Source organism: Ambystoma mexicanum, chromosome 2p, assembly GCF_040938575.1.
Source record: "Ambystoma mexicanum isolate Mex_15411 chromosome 2p, UKY_AmexF1_1, whole genome shotgun sequence".
NCBI classification, from domain to species: Eukaryota; Metazoa; Chordata; class Amphibia; order Caudata; family Ambystomatidae; genus Ambystoma; species Ambystoma mexicanum.
The window spans coordinates 817,820,825-817,842,119 of record NC_090923.1 but is presented as its reverse complement, the minus strand read 5'-3'; the positions used below and the strand labels follow the sequence as shown (position 1 = coordinate 817,842,119).

The 21,295-nt window shown below is 47.9% G+C and overlaps 1 protein-coding gene across 1 annotated transcript in view; it reads right to left on the bottom strand.

The window, feature by feature from the left end:
* Positions 1–21,295, bottom strand: part of LOC138566826 (SH3KBP1-binding protein 1-like) — a 557,645-nt gene that overhangs the window by 53,428 nt on the left and 482,922 nt on the right. The window contains exons 16-17 of the mRNA XM_069644508.1: positions 16,029–16,213; positions 12,513–12,645 (exon numbers count right to left, since the gene is read on the bottom strand). Coding sequence (XP_069500609.1) covers positions 12,513–12,645; positions 16,029–16,213 — 318 coding nt within the window. The remainder of the gene's footprint in view (positions 1–12,512; positions 12,646–16,028; positions 16,214–21,295) is intronic.

Sequence of the window (21,295 nt, the reverse complement as noted above, 5' to 3'; positions counted from 1 at the left end):
GCTGGATGGTGGTCTCTGTGCGTCCTTCGCCAAAATCCGCGAGCGGGCGCGAATCAGCTAGTCGTCCAGGTACCGGTATACGTGTATGCTCTGTAGGCATAGATATGCCCGCACTGGTGCCAGGCATTTCGTAAACACTCTGAGGGCCGACTTCAAGCCGAAAGGTAGGGCCTTGAACTGGTAGCGCTGCCCCTGCACCACGAAACGTGGAAACTTTCAATGTTTCTTGTGAATGGGGATGTGGAAGTAGGCCTCCTCCAGGTCCATCAACGTCAAGAAGTCATCTCTTTCCAGTTGGCAAATGTGACCATTCTGAATTTTTGGGACTTGATGTATTTGTTCAGATGTTGTAAATCTAGGATGTGCCTCCAGCCCCCTGTTTTCTTTTTGGTCAGAAAGTATCTGGAATAGACTCCGGAGACCCGGAGTCGCTGGGGAACTAGCTCTATTGCCCCTTTTCGCAGCATGGCCTGTACCTTTTCCAGGAGCTGAGGGATGTGCTGCTCCTGGCGGGCAACCGGGGGATCCACGGACACCTGGGTTGAAACTCCAGGGTGTGTCCTTGGGCGAGAGCGTCCAGCACCCATCTGTCAGTGGTGATCTTTCACCACTCGCTGATGAACTTTGTCAGCTGGCCTCTCACCGGGGTGCACAAGTGAGGCGCTGAAGTCCCGGTCGGTTCAGGGTTGCTTCGGCGCAGGCGTCCTGCGGGTGATGCTGTACTTTGCTACTGTAGGCCTGGGAACGGCATCTGTAGGCTTTGTGAGTTGTGGATCTGGAAGACTGATGGTACAATGTGGCGACGTCCAATGCCACTGTGATGGTGTGAACAGACGCTACCTCCCCTTCCTCGAAGAGAGCGATTGCCTCCATCTTCTTATCTTCAGGGAGGAACTCCAGAATAGGCTCCAGCTTGTACCACAACTCCCTGTCATACCTGGTTAGGATCGCCAGTGCGTTGGCCGCCTTGATCGTGGACGCCACAGTGTAAATCACTTTCCTACCTATGGCATCCATCCTCTCCCCCTTGCTGGCTGGAGGGACCGAGGACAGGTTGGCCGACCGTTTTCTCACGGCCGCTGATACCAGCAATGCTGCGACCTCAGGCACTTGGGTGCGGAGTTCGGTACCCGATCCTTCTTCTCCAGCCTATCCTGTTTGGCTGGAGCAGTGCAAGGTTTCTTCATGAGGGCCAGGCCCTCTTCCCAAACGTCGTCCAGAAGGGGGACCGCCATGACCGTCTTCCTCTTGGCCTTGCGCGCCTGGTACAAGAAGCCCTCATTCTTGGTTTCCTTGGGCACTAGCTGGTATAGCTCGAAGGCTCTTGAGATCATGGAGTGGAACGATCCCACCTCATCCGGTGGAGAAACCCTATGTGGAGCATCCAAATGTGGACATTCACCATCCGCTGCGATGAAATCCTCGTTGTCGCCCATTGTTGTGCCCATATCCATCCCTGTACCCGTATCTGGGTCTGCTGGGGGAGGAGGGACCCGATGTGGAGGCGGAAGTTTGCAATAGGCGCGTCGGATGACGCTTCCTCTTCTTTGCTGGTGGCTGATCGGGGACCTGGGCTACCCCAGGTGCCAGAGCCGGAGGCATCCTCATCTGGTTCTCTGACACCAAGGTGTGCAGGGTTGACAGAATATCCAAAGAAATGTCCCTCGGCTGAAAAGGCAGAATAGGAAAACTAGGCCCTGCGCCATCGTCCTCTTCAACGTCCTTGCGGACCGTGTGCAAGGACTCCTGGTCTTCGTCATCCGTGGATGAGACCTCCATGGCATTGTCCATGGCCTGGCAGGGCTATTTTGGGACCTCCTCACCCCTCTTACCACCCCCCACCTCCCCAAGGGTCTTGAGGGGCCCGAGCCGGTTTTCCCCCTGCCAGTGTTCCAGCAGACTTTGCCAAATTCACTGCAGCTGTGTTGCACCCTGGGGGTAGGGACACCCGAGCTGCGGGGGTTACCTTTGCAGGGTCAGCGCCCATAGCTGTCGTGGCAGTAGCAGCTGCCAACTCAGTCGCCGACAAGGTCTCAGCCTGTGCCGATTGGGCCTGCTTGGGCCTTCTCCTCAGTCCATGGCTTCTCTGATTTCTCATGAAGTTTAGCTGGGGTAGATGACTTCCTTTTCGAGGAAGAGCTTGATTGCCGGCTGGCAAAGGAGGCTGACAGTGATGTTCATCGCGCCCTATCCACCTTGGGACCCGCTTCTGCGGCGAACCCGATGGACTCGGACTTGCAGATCTTGGTATTATCTTTGGCCACCGCGGATGAGGCACCCTCAAAGGACTTGGAAGACCGCTCCTCGGACCGGCCTGTCTTGGGTGAGGCAGGACCCTGCTTGGAACACAGGTCAGAGGCCTTGGGGTTGAGCCACGCCACCAGTCTCCTGTGCCTGTCCCTCCATCTTCTTGGAGAACCCAAGGTAAATTTCGCACTCCACTTCCTTGTGGCCCGAGTGCCGGCAGTAGAGGCTTTGCAGGTGCTTGTCCTCCACAAACACGTTCCGTAATCTGCATTTGGTGCAGGGCCTGAAGAGGGACCTTCCCTCCTTCTCCGTCATAGTCGGAGGAGGCGAAGTAGACCTGATGGCTTTCTAGAATCTTCGATGATCTTCGCCCTTGAGTGGTGCTGAAATTCACCAACAATGGATTCCTGCTGTCGGCAGATGGAGAAAAGAACACACAGGCTTTTTTGAAACAAAAGGTTTCCTTTTTCCGTCGAAAACAACAAAAAAACGTACTAGTAGCTCGGAAAGCAAACTCAAGGACTCCCAACACTGAAGCATGCAGTAAAAATCTGAAGATGGCTGCCATAGGAGGGTCTTAGGGAGAGGACTGTCATTGGATGGGGGCAGTATGACCCAGAGGACAGCGATTGGTTTAGAAGAAAAATACTGTTTTAAAGTGAAATTGAAACGGTTTTTTCTTTTACTGAGGATTCCCAACCTGACGACAGGCAATATTCATGAGCACATGAATCCATGCCAGACCCCATGCTGGAGAAGCAACAGATGGCTAGAACTCTCTAAAAATCCCACCGACGGCTCAAGAGTACATGAATATACAGCAAAGGAAATCCCTCCAGTGTTGAATAGTTAAACATACATAAAGTAGAAGCAAGCTTATTTGTTGGGAACATGCAATGTTTAGGTCAACATGTGAAGCAGTGATGTGCTAAAGAAAACGAGAAGTAAGGCAAAGAAATTTTTCATACATTTATTTTTAATTATATGCTATTTTTCCATGGCTTCTTTTATCATCGCGACTACCATGCCTCAGAATTCCCCTGCAGATATGCTTCTATTATTCTTCCTTTTGAACAGCTCATGACTCAGAATATGGTCATGTGGCGGATCAGCACAAACCAACCTCCTGTTTTGCTGTCACTCCTATCCCATTAGAAGCTATTTATTAGGGGAGTTTTCCTAAAGTCCACTTGAGGGAAGACTTCATAAAACTATCCATTGGCATACAGGCCCCAACTATTAGTATAAGTCTGCACTACCCAAAGGATCTTGGTAGAATGGCAGAGCAGCCAGGCTTATCATAGGAGGATGATGTGAGCTGTAGGTAAGTACACTGTACCCAGTAAGTATGTAGAGGAGGAGGTACCCGTCTTCTCCCTAGTCCCCACCCCCTTGCCACCATGATATTGGGAAGACAGACTAAGAGCCATGATGGGGAATTCATGCCTGAATCCTTGCAATATTCCTGTACCACGTCGAGCATATGAGAGACGATATGCACTCAGACAACCCTTCAGAGTGTACCCGCAAGCTGACATAGTGAAGGAAAGTTAGAAAGAAGGATGCACTTTGCTGAGTTGTCAAAATGCAGCCATGAACAGAACGGATGTGCATTAAAACAAAGAGGAAGCATGAAGTCAGTACTCCCACCTCCAATAACAGAATACTGCTATGGGAGCCTATCTAAGATAAGGAATACGTCGGAGGACACAATCCCTTCGAAGAACAAGTTACTTCTTACCTTGTAACGTTCTTTCGATGGGATGTTCCTCCGATGTATTCCTTATCGACCCTCCCATCCATCCCCGCAGTACTTCTTCCCTTGTTGTTGCAGCTTACGCGCCTTCAGGGTGATTAGTCTAGTCCAGAAAGAATTATTGTGGGCTACAAAACGGAACTGAGCAACGGACGCTGCGCGCGGCCTTTATTGGCAGGATGCTTTGCTGGCCTCGGAAATTTTTTCTCTATATAGGGCGCTGCACATCGACGTCCGCCGAGTCGATGTCCCTCGACAGCCGCTGTATCGACGTCGACGTCATCCTGGCCATAAAGGCCGCGCGCAGCGTCCGTTGCTCAGTTCCGTTTTGTAGCCCACAATAATTCTTTCTGGACTAGACTAATCACCCTGAAGGAGCGTAAACTGCAACAACAAGGGAAGTAGTACTGCGGGGATGGATGGGAGGGTCGATAAGGAATACGTTGGAGGAACATCCCATCGAAAGAACGTTACAAGGTAAGAAGTAACTTGTTCTTCGAAGGGATTGTGTCCTCCGACGTATTCCTGATCTTAGATAGGCTCCCATAGCAGTATTCTGTTATTGGAGGTGGGAGTACTGACTTCATGCTTCCTCTTATTGATGAATAGAGTGCAATACTGCCCTTCCAAACCTAGTTTCCTGACTGGAGGAGGAATCCAAGTTGTAAAACCGAGTAAAGGTATGGACGGACGACCATGTGGCAGCCGCACATATGTCTCGAACCGGCACTCCTCTTTTGAGGGCCGATGAAGCTGCGATACCTCTGGTCGAATGAGCCCTAAGATTTTGAGGGGGGCTCTTTTCCTGCCAGTTTATAACATTCCAAAATGGCTAAAATAATCCATCTGGAAATGGTCTGCTTAGTTATCGGTAGCCCCAGCTTTTGACCTGCGTAGCCTACAAGCAGCTGGTCTGCTTGTCTTATCCTAGCCAGTCTGCTAATGTAAAAACTTAAAGCCCTTCTTGGGTCCAGCCTGTGTAACCTCTCTTCCTCTTTCCCCGGATGGGGAGGAGGATAGAAAGATGGAAGGGTAATCTTCTGTGTGATATGAAATTCAGAAACCACCTTTGGGAGGAAATTAGGCTTCACTTGCAGAACAACTTTGTCTTTGTGAAAGATTGTATGAGGGGGTTTACAAGAAAGAGCTTGTAACTCGCTCACCCTTCTAGCAGATGTAAGTGCTACTAATAAAACAGTCTTAAGGGTAAGAAACCTTAACGAACAAGAGTGGAGTGGTTCGAAAGTTAGGACTAAATTTAAATCCCATAGGGGAACCTGGAATGGTCTTGGGGGATAAACGTTAGTTAACCCCTTTAGAAACTGTATTACCAAGGGTAACCTGAAATAGGATGGTTCTTCCGCAGTGCGCTTAAAGATGGATAGCGCTGCGAGATAGCCCTTGATAGTGCTAACTTGAAGGCCTGAATTTGCCAAGTAGAGTAGAAAGGATAACACCGTTTGTGTACCACATGAAAAGGGGTCGATATTCTCTTCTCTACACCAGCTGCAAAATCTGTTCCAAAGGCAGCGGTATAATTTTGTTGCTGGCCTTCTTGCCGAAAGCACACCTCCATAACGTCATCAGGGAGGTCCCAATCCTTGTACCTCAGCCTTTCAGAAGCCAAGCGTGAAGGTTGAGGGTTTTGATGTCTGGATGGAGAACCTGACCTCCCTTCTGTGACAGCAGATTCTCTCAGAGTGGAAGTCGAATTGGAGGGCAGATGGACAAGACTAGAAGGTCCGGGTACCACGTTCTCCTGGCCCAATCCGGGGCAATTAGGATCATGGTTTTCCGGAATCTTCTCAACCTCCTGATCATTTGAGGAATGACAGGGACTGGTGAAACGCGTACAGGAGTGGAAACTCCCAGTCCACTATGAACGTGTCTCCCAGAGCTCCTCTCGGGGGAAATTCCCTTGAACAGAACAGATCGCACTTCCTGTTGACACTGGTGGCGAACAGATCCACCCGAGGGGTTCCCCAAAGGGCGAAGATCTCTTGAAGGACTTCCTGAGCTAGTTCCCACTCGTGGGAGACTGTGCTCTGCCTGCTCAGAGCGTCCGCTGTCAAGTTCTTCTCTCCGGCTAGGTGAACTGCCGATAGAGAGATTCCTTCTTGGATTGCCCAAAACCGGAGCTGCATCGCCTCTCTGCACAGTGGTAGTGATCCTACGTCTCCTCTTTTGTTGAGGTAATGCATGGCCACTGTGTTGTCCGTCATTATCAGGACATTCTTTCCTTGTACAGATGGCAGAAAAGCCTTCAGCGCAAGTCTGATGGCCCTCAGCTCTAACAGGTTGATATGTAGTCTGGACTCCGATGGAGACCAATGACTGCTGATCGTCAAGTCGTTGGCGTGGGCTCCCCACCCCGTAAGTGAGGCATCCATGACTACTGTTATCTCCGGCCAAGGTTGCCAAAACTGCTCTCCTTTCAGAATGTTCTCCTGACAGGCCCACCACTGAAGGTCTCGAGCCACCCTGTCGGGAACCTGAAGAAGATCCGTCTTTCTCCCTGAGAATTGTGACCACTGAGTTCTCAGTGCCCACTGGAGAGATCTTATTCTCAGGCGAGCCTCTGGCACTAGGAAAATGCAGGATGCCATGAGGCCTAGCAACCTCAAAAAGTCGAAGGCTGGGAGACGTTGGGCATTTTAAAACTTGGTGACCCATCTGTAGAATATCTTGAGCCCTCACCTCTGGTGGCGAGGCTTTTCCCAGGGAAGTGTCCAGGAACGCTCCGATGAACTGGAGTCTCTGCGATGGTATCATTTGTGACTTCTTTAAATTGAGGGAGAAGCCCAGTCTGTGAAGGGAGTGGCAAACATAATCTAGCTGGATCTGAGCTTGTTCCGAAGATACAGCTCTGATCAACCAATCGTCTAGGTAGGGGTAGACATGAATTCCTTCCCTCCTTAGACTTGCAGCCACTACCGACATTAACTTGGTGAAGACCCTCGGGGCGGAGGTCAGCCCAAATGGCAGAACTCGAAATTGATAATGAGAGTTGCCAATTGCAAACCTCAGGTATTTCCTGTGTTTGAGAACATGCAAGAACCTATGCTGAAATTATATGAATCTTAAGAATGACGATGTAACTGAAGAAACATCTACCCTACGATACAGTAATCATGAACACAAAGATTAAAGTGACTCACTGGTCAATAACAGTAAATATGCCCACATGCAAGGTAGAAAGAACATTGAAGCTTGCTTATGAGAGGCATATATTGAACATTTAGGACGATCATTAGAAGAAGATGGACGATGGCTTATGTCAGTCAACCAAGCTACCTCAAAATACAAGCCCAGGATCTTAAGGTGAAGAAAGTTGGTGAAGTTGTTTTCCCTTGCAAAACAGAGGAGTACATTGGCCCAGGACCAAGGATGCTATTTCGAGAGATGGAGGAAAATCACGAAGGGAGTCCAATGAACAGACCATGTGTGAAGGAAATATTTCTCAAAGATTAGGAGGAAGAAAATGTACAGATGGCAAGCATTGGACAATAAAAAGGAAAAGGGCATGAAGTTTATATGGGATAGAGTGAGCAAGGTCAAGCGGAGCAACTGCACCCAGCATATTTGAAACAAATGGTGTTAAATGCACTGCCAACATGGACAAATTCATGGTCTCCTGACCTGTGATGGAGCTTGCAAACAAGTGCTATTCACTAGGTCTAAAACTAAGATAATGGTGTGCCTACACGGCCTCGAAAATCCAGAGACAGTGAAGACTGTCAAGGTCAGCCTTCAAAGAGAAGACACCGGCATGAGGCCTACCGATGAGAGAGGGTAGACTAATTGGGAAAGCAAGGGAAGAGCATACGTATCTCCAAGCCCTGGGTTTCGTTTCTATGTACGTGCTGCTAACAAGCTGAATGTCCAAGGTTGGATTTGGGTTGCCAACCAATAAGAAAAACCTGCCATGGACTTTAACAATGCAAAGTATTATTCAGCTGCCACATTCTCTGCTACGGCGAGTATATTGTAGCATATGTATATAAAGTAGCTCAGTATATGTCTCACAGACAAGAGACCGCCAATAAGGGATTAACACGAATACTATCTATAGGTAGACATGTTCCCCTAATCCAATCCCACCCCTCGACAGGTTTTATAGTTTGTCACATAGGATGACGTCATAGATGACGCATTTCGCATTATATACACAGAGTATAATCAAAAGGACAGTGGGCCTCATTACAAGCTAGCCGGTCCGGAAACAACGGTGGCGGTAAAACCACCTCCACCATTGTTTACGGACCGGCAGACTACGAGTTCTGCAGGCGGGTGGTGTCACTCCCGCCAGGTCAGATCTGGCGGGAGTAACGCCACCCACCTGCAGACAGAAATGGAAACACCAGCACCGTTATTTACGGTGCCAGTGTTTCCATTGTCCCCATCGGACAATTACGCCTCCGGAATTACTGGGTCACCGGGGTTGTAATGCCCCGGTGATTCCGGCAATCACAGAGGCAGTAATTCATTCTGGGTCCGTCGACAGCCTGCCAGTTTTTCTGGCACAGCTACCGCCGGACTCGTAATGAGCCCTAGTGTGATCTTGCATAAATCGATTTGATGAGTGTCTAGTTGCCCTGCTTTACTTCTTTGAGATTAAAGCAGTATTTCACCATCTCCTTTGAGTCTGTCCTGTTATTTGGTCCGAGATATTTTATTGGTAATTCCATTTACCACACAGACGCTTAAAGGTGCTAGAACACAAGTAGAATAGTCCAAAGAAACTCTTACACAGTAAATGTTTTATTAAAACTATGACATGCATTACTTACCGTAATAGCATTTCTGATGATTGTATCTGCTCAGTTTCACATGCTGTGCATATAGTCCGACATCTAGTGGTAATCGCGGAGATTGCATCTTTCTTTCGAGGATCGAAATGGGACGCCGACATGGCCGTGACTGTAACACTATTCCTAACGCGACGTGTAGTGTGCCCAAAATCCCTCAAGCATCGAGGTCCCTCCAATTGTGCTTTTTCTACCATGAGGGAGTCATTTGGCTAGCGTGAGTGAGTACAGAGAGAGAAGGTGTAAGATGTCTATGTTCCTTCTACTCCATGAAGGGTGGGAGCATGTGAATCTAAGCAGATACAATCATCAGGAATGCTATTATGATAAGTAACGCATCTCTTCTGATGCTTGTTAATCTGCTTAGAATCACATGCTGTGCATAGACTAGCGAACAGTACCCAGAGCTGATGGTGGGATGTGTGAAGGAACAGTAGCACTGCTTTTCCCACCTGAGAATCAGACCTACAATGTGCATATAGGCAATAGAGTTGTGTAAAGGTGTGTACAGAACTCCACGTTGCTGCTTTACAAATGGACTCGAGAGGAACATTTGCAAGGAATACTATGGTAGCCCCTGTGCCCCGAGTAGAGTGTGCTCTAGGCGTGAAGGGCAGATCTCTCCTGGTAAGGGTGTAGCACAGTGTGATACAGTTCACTGTCCACTTTGAAATAGCTGATTTAGAGACAGGGTTCCCTTCTCCACCAGCTGCCGCTGACACGAAAAACTGGTTTGTCTTCCTTAGTGGCCTTGTCTTTTCCAGGTAATAGATCACTGCACTCCTCACATACAGTGTGTGGAGGCTTTTCTCTGCCACATTAGTGGGGTTCTGAAAAAGGTGGGTAGTTCTATGGATTGGTTCACATGGAACTTTGAAATAAATGTAGGCTCAAATCGTGGGCGAGTGCGCAGGACCACCTTATCTTTGTAAATTGTGACGAATGGGTCCTGAACTGAAAGGGCTTGCAGTTCACCAACTCTTCACCACCAAGAAGGCGGTCTTGTAGGTGAGTGCTTTAAGGCTAGCCTCAAGCATCAGTTCAAACGGAGGCCCCATTACTCCAGTTAGAACAACATTCAGGTCCGAAAGGGAGATTGGCTGGATATAGGGGGGATGAATTCTCTTTACCCCCTTCATAAATGCCTTTATTACTGGACATTTCCACCACAAGTCCTTCCTCTGGGACATGGTGTATGCTGAAAGTGCAGCTAAGTGGACTTTTAGGGAATTGAAAAGTAGGCCTGAATCTAGCAGGAGAGTTAGGTACAGGACAATTTCTGTTGGCGTGCATTCAATTGGATTAATGCCCTTGCCATTGCACCAGATGACAAAGAGCTTCCATTTGTTGGAGTAGCAATGTCTGGTGTTAGGCTTCCGTGCTTCCCCGAGTATGTCATACATCTCTGAGGGAGTTGGAGGTGCCCGAACTCTATGACCTCAGGAGCCAGGCCGCTAAATTGAGAGTTTGAGGGCATGGATGAAGTGAAGATGTTATCCAGAGACCGTTACCCTTGAAGCGGTTCTGCGGGTACCTAGAGGCGTAATCTGGGCATTGTGCGCTCTCCAGGTTTGCGAACAAGTCGATCTCTGGGAAGCCCCAGTCTGTGAAGACGTTGAAAACGATGTCTGCGTGTAATTGCCACTCGTACTCTACGGTTAATGGGAAGTCTCTGCTGAGAACATCCACCAGAAGAAAGTTCCCCTGGAACGTGTTGTGACAGGAGGAACATCTTGTTTTTGAGAGCCCATTTCCATATGTTCTGTGACAGTTTGGATAACCCTGGAGAGTGAGTGCCCCCTTGTTTGGTTAGTTAATACATGGCCGTAGTCTTCCGCTGGAGGTGTGTTTGATATGCCTTCAGGGCCTTGAACACTGTTAGCAGTTCGAACAGGTTTAAGTGGTTGCTTGCTACTGCAGGGAACCACATGCTGTGTGCTGTCTGATGAACGAGGTGAGTCCCCCCGCCCCCCAACACCATCAGAAATGCGTCTGTGGTGAGAGTGGCTTCTACTGCGGGGGTGGTGAAGGTCGAGTTTTTCCCTTGACCACCGCTCCAGTGACTGAATGAGGGCTGCCGAGACAACCACTAGATCGTCCCATTGTCCGCTGGCCTGCCACCATTCACTCGAGAGCCACTCTTGCATGGGGCGCATACCCAGACGTGCGTGTGGAACTAGGTAGATGCAGGAGGCCATTATCCCTAACAGTCACATGGCTTTGCGGACGGTCACCTCGCAACTGGTTCCATAGTGAGGGATCTGGAACAGCAACTTTTGAACCCTCTCGGAGGTAGAGGGGAGACCGTCTTTGGTCTGAATTAGAGCCCAAACTGATTGGCTTTGCTGGGGTCTAGACTGGACTTTTTCTCGTTGCCCGAGAACCGTAGCCCGAAGAGGAGCTCTACCGTCTTCTAGGTATTTGTTAGGCATGTGCCGTAGGAATTCCCGGTTATTAGCCAATCTTCGAGGTAAAGGTAGACTAGGATGGACTGCATGCGCAGGTTTAGCAGCTACTACCGGCAGTACCTTCGTGAACACCGATGGAGCTGAGGCAATACTGAAGGGAAGGACCTTGACCTGATAGTGCTCATCTTCTATCATGAACCTTTGGTACTTTGTGCGCTGGCAACATTGAAATATGCATCTTCCATGTCCAATGTTGTCATGTAATACGCCTGCACCAGCAGTGGGATTACTTCCTGCAATGTTGTCATTCTGAACTTTTGCGGTTTGACATACTTGTTCACTGGGCGCAAACCTAACACAGGGCATAGGATATCTTCCAAGAAGGTCCAAGTCACAAGAAACCAAAGGTTTGAATGGCTTACAAATAATAGTTTCCAAATCCACATTAAGATGCCATTTAGGGGCCGGACCGCTACATGGATAGAGGTGAAGGGGACAAACTGTCTTTGGACAACCTCATTCTTCAAGGAGAAGGTTTTCTCAGGGGAATTCAGGTTAGCTGCAACAGGGGAAGGGGGAAGTATTATTTGCAGGGCTGTAACTGAACCGATGTGTCCTCTAAATAAGACATGAAAGATCAAACATTATCTAAAGGGGCATTAATATACCTATTCAGGTATATTTGCTGCACAAATTAATCTTCAGATTGGCAATTGGCATAAACTAGTTTCTCAGCAACTTGACACTCAAGTTCAGAAATGGAAGTGGAGATGCAAAATGTGCTTTTAGCCAATTGCTTTGCTTTAAAAAGCCTTAAATAAACCCCTTATTTAAAGGATGTAGAAATGGTGCTTATAGATTTGGCAGTAATAGTGACCATTTGACATGTTGGGAGGACAATAAGGCTTTCCTGTTGAATCGGAAGATCCATCACCTTTATCTTGAATATCAGGCTCGAGGGAGGAAATCTTTAGGTAGGCATGTCTACACATAAAGAGTGAGGTATTAATGGCTCTGTATGAAGCATCAGTGAAGTCTGTACTAGCCTGCAGCTGTTATAAAGATGCTTTTGGAAGGTTTCCCATAATGACAAAGTGTGAATGCGAGAGACAGAGCAAGCAAACGAGAAAAAGCGGCAGCAAGAGAAAAAGCGAAAGCAAGAGGAAACGCGAAAAAGCAAAAGAGAAAAATTGAAAGCATATCTTCTATGGAAACCCTTTAAGGATGAAGTTGAAATGGGCCGGTATTCAAAAAAGCTTTACCCTACACATAGAGACTGCGACTCTGCATTACCTGGAAACAGAGGCTCGGGGAGTAGTGGAATGGCTGAAGGACACAGCAGGGCTCATTTCTGGGGTCCGGGTCAGGGCCAAGTCACATTGCTCCAACTGCTGCAATAACTCCTGCTCCGTCAGACCGCCAAGCTCTGAAAAGCAAAGAAGGGCAAGCAGTATGAACGTTGTGAACTGCAGAAACTGAACGAGAAACATAAAAAGAAACCCAAGCCTGAAACCTGCCATACCAAAAATACACAAGACGCTCACTCCCACTCATGACACCAGACCTTAAAATGGGTGCTCATAAACTAAAGACCATTGCTCATGCTATTATCTACAGATAGAATGAAACCCAGCAGAGGTACGTTTGACAATATGCGGGGGAATCCATCTCGTAATCTGAGCGATTATTTAAAATAGCTAAACACAGCAAAAGTCCCACAAAACCCCTCACTCAAATGGTAAGCAAAGGGAAACCTATCCTGTATTTATCGGAAATGCTGGCAGTTAAATCCAAATTTTGTGGAGACCGGTGCTTTGTACCATACAAATATGAGACAGGCCTTTGAGAAGACATAGGTGAGGGGGAAGGATAAGCTAGCTAGAAAGAAACCCAACATACACCCTTTTATACACAGCACCTCATTCAAGGGTAAAAGCTTAGATTGAGTAAGGGAGCCCTTCCTACAGCTACTTCTTTCCTGTTACTCTCTGGCCAGCCTCTCTTGGCTCTCTTCCGGCTCCCACCTTTGAGGCTCAAAACCTAGGGGAGTCATCTTTGACTCCACACTCTCCTTCTCTCCACACATCTATGACGTCTCAGTCACACTACCATCTGCACCTCCTCAGAGGTATTCTTCCTTTCCTCTCCTTCACCCAGAAGCTCACTGTCTCCAGTGCTCTAGCTCTCTATAGGCTGGACTACAGCAACAGCCTCTTTCTAAATCTGCCTGCCTCTACTCTCCGCCCTCTGCAACTCATCCCAAACAGGACTGCGAGACTTGTCCATGGCCTCAATCCCAGGGATCGTATCTCTCCAGGACTGAAATCTCTTCACTGGTTCCCAGTGGCAGTGAGGATTAAGTTCAACACTCTCTGCATTGTCCACAAGGCCTTCTGGGGCCTTGGACCTCAATACCTGCAACTCGCTCTTCATAAATATCTTCCTTCTCAAGCTCTTCGCTCATCCGCCTCCAACTCCCTCAGGGTCAGTAGCTTCTCCAAGCAGAGAGTTGGTGGTAGATCTCTTTCTTCTGCTGAGGCCTCCCTCTGGAACAGCCTCCCTGCCTCTCAAACTTGAAGAGAACCATCTCTGGTTCTAGAAGCACCTCAAGACCTTCCTCTTTGCTTCTGCTTTCTCTCCTCTCTCCTGCTGATCTCCTGGCTGAATCTGAACCTGCACTGGTTACCTGGCTACCATCTGATCTCGGGCCCAGGTCCCCTCCCCGCCAGTTGCACACCTGCACTGCCCCCTGGCAAACCTTGTACTTGGGGACTGTTCCGTTTCCCTACAGCCCCTACTAGCACTTGACCCCTGATGTCTGCTCTTATCCTCGCTGGCCGCACTTTTATTTATCGTCTTTATTTTACTGTTATCCCATGTACTGCACTGCCCCCTCCCCTTTCCCCCTGCACTTTTCCTCTTCCCCTGCACTTGCGTGATCTCAATATCACCTGGCCTAGTAGGTTTGCTGTCCGTCTTCCCTCGGTTTCCCCTCCCTTGCCTCATTGCGCCTTGAAACACTTGTGTATAGGCGCGTTATAAATGCCATATCATATGCTTCTTTCAGATTATGACCTAATCCTGAACCCAATCACTGAACATAAAGTGGCCGTTTCCCATTCAAAATGCGGTTATAGATGATGTCGAAATGTCCGGATAAAAAATTGTGCAGAGAATTAGTTCCATTAGAAAATTAAACTTGTGTACCATACATCATCTAGGAGCAAAAATAGGCATATTTCAGCAGCCTTTGTTCTAGTTCAAAAGCCTCCACAGTGGACCAAGCTACACACATCACTCACCAAGCAAAGACCACTGGAGGGTCAGAAAAGCAGTCAGATCTTCGTACCCTCCCCTCACTGTGTGTGGGTAGAGGGGCACAAAGATGCATTATCCTGGTCTGTCTCAGTCAGCGTTTCCCTATGATTACTAACTCAGGACAGGACAATGAGCAGACTTAAGATCTGTTAGGAAGTGATCACTCTTAATGCTTCTAGATTTTAACTTGTGGCCTTACTCAGATACTTCTTACTGGACCCACCATATTTCCCTCACACTATCCGCCATTCGTTACTCAGAGGGCCTCTTCCTGAGGACTTCCCTGAGGGGTGGGGTTGATTAAGTTTGTGCTTCAACAAATTTCAACTTGTTAAGTGCTCCCAATTATTTGCCCACACTGCCCTTTAGTGGACAGGCCTAATTTGACAATTCGAATTAAAAGGAATCACAGAGGAAGCATGTACAGTATCCCTAGTCCTAACAGAAAGAAGAAATCTTGTCGACAAAGGGGTGGTAATCTGACATTTCAACCATGAGGGTAGTGTAATGGACTCCCGGCTCAGTGATTTGGGGTATGAGGAAAGGGGGTTAAAGCTAGAAAGAACGAAACGTGGGTGCATACAAAAAAAGAAAAGGGTTCAGACCGAGTGCTACCACCATGAGTCGCACGCATCATCACTCCATTGGCAGGACACAACATGCACATTGCATTATGTTTGCTTTCATGGATTTTATTCCCGCAATAAAGATGAACTATACTGAACACGGTCACCTAGCTTGTTCTCCCAATTATTTGCAGAGCCTCTGTGGCACACTGTCCGGGACCATAACGCCCTGTCTTGCAGAGGATCTGTGCACATCAATCAGAGAACTACTACTGGCGATAGTGCCATTAGCTGAGCAGACAACCAATCCAATCAATTGAGTTTTCAAACCACCCGAATTCATGTAATCAAGAATGCTTGTATCCATTCTTCCCCTCTCCACACAATGAAGGTTTCTAGAAGGCTCAGATGAGAGCCCAGTGACAATCACACCCATGACCATTCACAAAGCAAGAACAATAAGAAATATGGACAATGATGGGGCTTTTTGTGGAACAAGTAATTATTGCTAGTCATAGTGGCATTTTATGGGCTTAAAGTGCAATGGAGAATTCTGTTAGCAGCCTTCTGTTGTGCACACTTTGAAGTTTAACCCAAAAAAAATGATATGGCAGGTTTATATAACAGTAGGCATAATTGAATTACTTTAAGATAAAATGCACAAAATCTATTAGTAAAAAAAAAAAAAAATCACCATATTACTTAGACTTTGGTTGGAAATTATGTGCTTTGTTGTTATGCAGATATCAAACCTACAAATTTGAATTAAAAAAAGAGCAGTGAAGAATCAACAAAAAAGAGAAAACAGCAGGAGATTTGTCAATTCTGGGCCTGCACCGTGAAAGACAAGGCACCCTGGTCTACTCCGATGCACCTTTACCAGGAGGAAGAAAGGAAGATAGTGCAGGCGGTTGCTTTGTTGTACCTCGGTTTTCACCCTTGCTGGCCACCTCTGAGGCAGTGGTGAGGTCCCACATCTGAATGCTTCCATTGGCATGACCGGTGAACAAGTAGCGCCGGGCCCTAGATCCAATGCGGCTGGACCCCTCACATTCGTGAACCGTGAATGATGTGATGGGCGTGCCGTCCACAGAGCGCACCTCGCAGATCCTGAGCAGGAACAGAAGACAGGTTATGAGAGGGTCTATTTGGGACTGGTTTTTGTTTTGGCTTAAACAGCATACATAAGACGAAACTATTGCATTAGAGTACAGATGGCGAGAGAAGACAAATGAGAAGAGGCGCACAACTTGTGGGTGGTGTTTGGTTATTTACCCACCCATTGACTGCCCACGGCCATGCTATACCCTAATACCATTACTTCACACTTCCTGGCCCAACACCCCAACAAAAACTCCTCTTGGAATCGCTTTGTGTTAGCTGTATCAGACAGTAACATGAAGTTCTAGAGTTAGCCAGTGTTCTTTCCAAGCAGTCTTCTGAGAGTTAATGTTTTAATTGCAGGTGTACATTTGCTACTAGCCCAATAAAATGTCTTAAAGTGTGCCTTGAGCCACTTGATGTACAAGATGTACGTGTGTCCTCCTGACACATGTTTCGCGCATCAAAGTTCTGGTCAAACAAACATTGGCAAGGCCAAACACATATTGGTATTGGGCACGGTTATAATAGGCTCAGGTATTCGCATAATTTTCCAGAAGTTGCCAACTTATTTTTGGGTAGTACCATTATGGCATTGCCAGGCAAATGCATATCCTATGCATACACACATGCCAAACTGTTGGCTTTGCCAATACTTATTTTAATAGCTAAGGATTGTCCGCCTTTTGCCAAGCAATCAGATTTGTAGAATGCTTCCTTTGTTACCACAATTCATTAGAAAAAGACAGTATTTTGACACTTGCTGCATTGTCTTTACCCCACTGCCACGGAACAATGCTATTGCTTCCCATTCTTCAATCTGACACCCCATTTGCCGCTAAAACGGGCTGTTCCTCCCTCCTGTTTTCTGCCTTTGTCTCGCCCACTATTCCCTCTCTCCATCTTGTTCTGTCCTATTCTGTCTCTTCTCCTTTTTTGTGTTTCCAGCTTGTTCTGTCCTAGTCTGTCCTTTGCATTCTCTCCCCCTCCTGCGCTGTCTCCCTTCTAGTATTTTACCCCCACCTAAATCTGTGCTTCCCGCCATTTTGTGTCTCCACCCGTTTCTGTCCCAGCCTGTTCCTCCCACATCATTTCCGTCCCTCCTGACTAGTCGGTCTTTCACTCCTGTTTCGTCCTCATTTTCTCCCCCATCATTTTGTGTCATTCTCTCTCCCTCCCTCCCTCCCTCCCTCCCTCCCTCCCTCCCTCCCTCCCTCCATCCATCGTTCCGCTTTACTTATTCTTGTACCTGCTTTCTGCTGAGGTAGGTCTTCGTGCACCAGGGGAGTTGCTAGGTCTGGAAAAGACCCGGGGCTAAGCTGATGTCGGAAGGGTTGGGACTGGGGGCTAGCTAGTCTTTTGGCTGTAGCTCCTGAGATTCTATCCGGGGCTACAACCAAAAGATCAGGGGCTATAGCCCCCTTAGCCCCCCCCTAGCAACGCCCCTGTCGTGCACTTCATTATCGATGCCGACAAAGAAAATAAGCACAGAATGGAACTTCTTACATTTGCGTTTCTTCTTTGAAAAGCACACCTGACGCTAATTGTTATTCAAACTGCGGGTCTCACGTCTTCCCGTGTACGGTGAGACGCAACCTTGGGGGACGCGCCCCACAACTGGAAGAACACCGTTTTGGCGTTACCAGTCCGTGATGTGAGGTCACAGGGTAAGAATTGTCCAGAAATTATAGGGTAGGTAATGCACACATAAAGGGGTCACAGTTAAGCTATACAGACAGGGTTTTGGCGTTTAAAAGTCTATTAACATAACGTGAAAAAATGCTGCGATTCTAAACATCAAAATCACTTAAAATTGAGGTCATACAGGCCACATTTAAAGTTCATGTAAACAAAAATCAATGCCACATGGGCCAGGACGAAAAGCGCAAAAAAATAAACACAACCAGTGTGATGTTATAGTTAAGGGTATATTTGTACAATCTGATAATGGACCGGAAACACGTTATTCATTGATTGCACGTGGATATGGTTTAGCACTGCAATAATGACCCATCACAGCCACGGGCAGTTCTCTTTGTTGCAGACGTCAAGTATTGCGGGGAACCTTCCAGCGAAATAAACTAGAATTTAAATTACACATACGAGTAACTAGGATATGCAGGCCACGGCCTAAGGGTCCGTAAAAGAACGGACAGGTGCCTCCACAGGAAATGAGCCACAGACAATGCTACGTCACTGCCCAGAAGGATGGCACCCTTGAGTTGGCATGGTTACACCTTTCAGACACCTCCATAGATACCGGATTTACGTGGGACACCAGGGGCCACACTGGACTTCTTTTACTGAGACCAACATTAAGCTAAGTGTGCTGCTGCAGAACACACACATGTACACCACTAACATGGATTTAGTAATTCTATAATCAAGTGATAACAATAACAGTTCTATTCGCAGACAGAAGACCGACTGTTGGCAACATCGGAAGTACAATGACGTATTCGTTATTGAGGTGATCACTAAAATCCCCATGGCTTGGCGTCTCGCTCGTGCAAGACCGCGAGCAGTTTACACCTTGCTGCAAACTGTTGAGAACTGAAATACTTCCAGGAAACCTTTCAAGTGTTTTTTCTGGAGTCCGTTTCATTCCTCCCCGGGAACCGGTTCCTGCTTCAAACTTCCGTTTTTAATAAAGGGGCTTGGGATACATTCAAGGCTCCCCATAATACCGAGGAAACTTGTAAAACAATGCACACTGTCAGTTTGCAGTTGGAGAGTTTCCCACACGTCCACAAGAGGGCCCTGCTGGTCTTCGACAAAGCCGCAAATATTCTGCTAACCAAACTGAACAAAATAATAAGCCAGAGCAGCACTTTAAGAAACTTTCCTATCGCAATGCCACTTACAGGGATTTTGCTAACCTCCGGTGAGGTCCGTTTGCCGTGCACGATTGGTTTCTTTGAGGACAACAGAACACGGGACTCTATGCAATACATTCCCATTCAGATTCCTCGAAAACAAATGCGTTCTTCTGTGAATATATATCCACGGGCGAATTTGTAACTTGAACAAACGTTAAAGCATAAATGGAATATTTAATGTCCAATTAAAACATATACGGATGATGTGTAATGAATTTAAACATTTCTCATAAAGAGGTGCGATTACTTTACTCTGGCACGAAACGGGACCAAATCGCGTTTAAGACGGCAAACATGATTAAGGGTGGTGTAATACCTTACCCCCGTGAGGGAGGATAGCCTTGCGTGCAGCTCGCTGCGCATTAATAACAGACGGATCCGGGAGCGTGCTCTCTAACGTCTTTCTTTATTCACCTCCTTACACAAACTCCCTTAACCCCGCCCTCCCTCCCTCGTCACTTCCATCCCAGTCTCCAGTGTGCCCCGGAACTGGAGTGTCAACATGACATTCACCCCCCCACCCTCAAATTAAACAGTTACCAAACCCAGGGTGCTACATGAACATGAACGTGGTTCACTAGCCCATCTCTTCAATGGGGCGTTGAGGCTTCTTCTCTCTGTGGCCTTGGATCTTTCCAGGGAGCATCTGGCCTCTGGACTTCCACCTCTGTCCTCTGGGCCAGAAGCATCTGATACTTCTTGATCCCCCCCTCGATAGGATTAATCCGAAGTGTAGTCATCAGGCATTTCAATTCTTCTACTTAGTCTCCTAGACCCAGATAGGGGGAACTTAAGTGGGAGGAGTTTCGGGTGGTCGGCCCTTTGTCCCCTTGAGCCGTGATCATGGAACCCTTCTTTTCTATGATGATCAAGGGTTCCTCTTGGAAGGCCGCTGTGTGCTTATAGGTCTATGCTCGCTTTACAGCCACAACTTCACTGACTTCTAATTGGGGTTCTTGAGCTTTCCTACAAATGTCAGCGTATTCTTTCATTCGATTCTTAGCTGCCCGATCTCGTTCACTCAGTTCGGCATCAGGTGCCTGTTCGCCTTCCGGAGGGTTGGCCTGAGGTAGTCTGGTCCTGATGTCCCACCCAATCACCACTTTGGCCGGGCTCTTCCCTGTGGAGCTGTGTGGCGTGCTCCAGTAATCCCACAGTAATTGGTGAAGCACTTGTTCGTATGGCTGTCTCCTGAGCCATGCCACTTGCAGTACCTTCTTGAGATTGGCCATGAAACATTTGATCGTCCCATTGGCCTGCGGTCAGGGGGTGGGATTTTCTGGTGACGGAATCCCATGTATTCACTAAATCTTTGCAAACTCCTGACCATTTAACGGAGGCTCATTATCTATCTTTACCTTTCCAGGGATGCCGTATGCCGTAAATATGAGATCCATTACAGGGATGAAATGGTGAGTAGCTGTTGAGGACACGATTTGGGATTCCGGGTATCCGCAGTATTCATCCATAATGGCCAATAGATACCTCCCCCAATAGAGTCCCTCAACCATGGCGGCTAGTTGCGGAAACCACACCTTTTGGCGTAGTATGTGCTTTGTGGAGACTAGGCCTCAAAGACCTTGATGAGCCAACTCCATCATCTTCAGTTTCCGTGAGGCTGGGATAGCCACCCTGTGCCCCTTCAACAGAAGATTATCCTCAGAGAGAGCTAGCTCTTCCTTCACTTGCAGTAGTCTGTCCACCTCCTGCCGTACATCCTCTGACTATCTCTTCCTTTGGCTCTCCTCCATTGGCCAAATCGGAGTCCTTCACACACTGTCAGGCCTGGTCCGCTTCCATCTCATGGGCTAGATGGGCTGGTTCAATGCCTTTAGGTATGCCTTGTTAGATCAGGTACCGGTTTGCCACCGACAGTTCAGGGGCACAGCCACTCCTTGGATGCCGGGACAAGTCAGTGGGATTCTCTTCCTTTCCCGGCCTGTGCACGATCTCAAAAGAGTAGTCCTGTAGCCTGAGCCCCCACCTCACGATGCGGGGTGGCATTTTGGCCTGTGGGTTGCCATTGTTATGATCTCTGCTTCCAAAAGATCAGGACTTGCCCGACTCCCTTGGAAGCAGACCCATAACCCCGGTTCCGAGTGCCAGCCAGTCCCAATTGGGACCTTTTGGACCCTGTCCTGGCGCCAGTGGCACCAGGCTCATAAAGATGCCCAGTCCCAGCGCTGGAAGCACCGGGCTCATAATGCTTGGG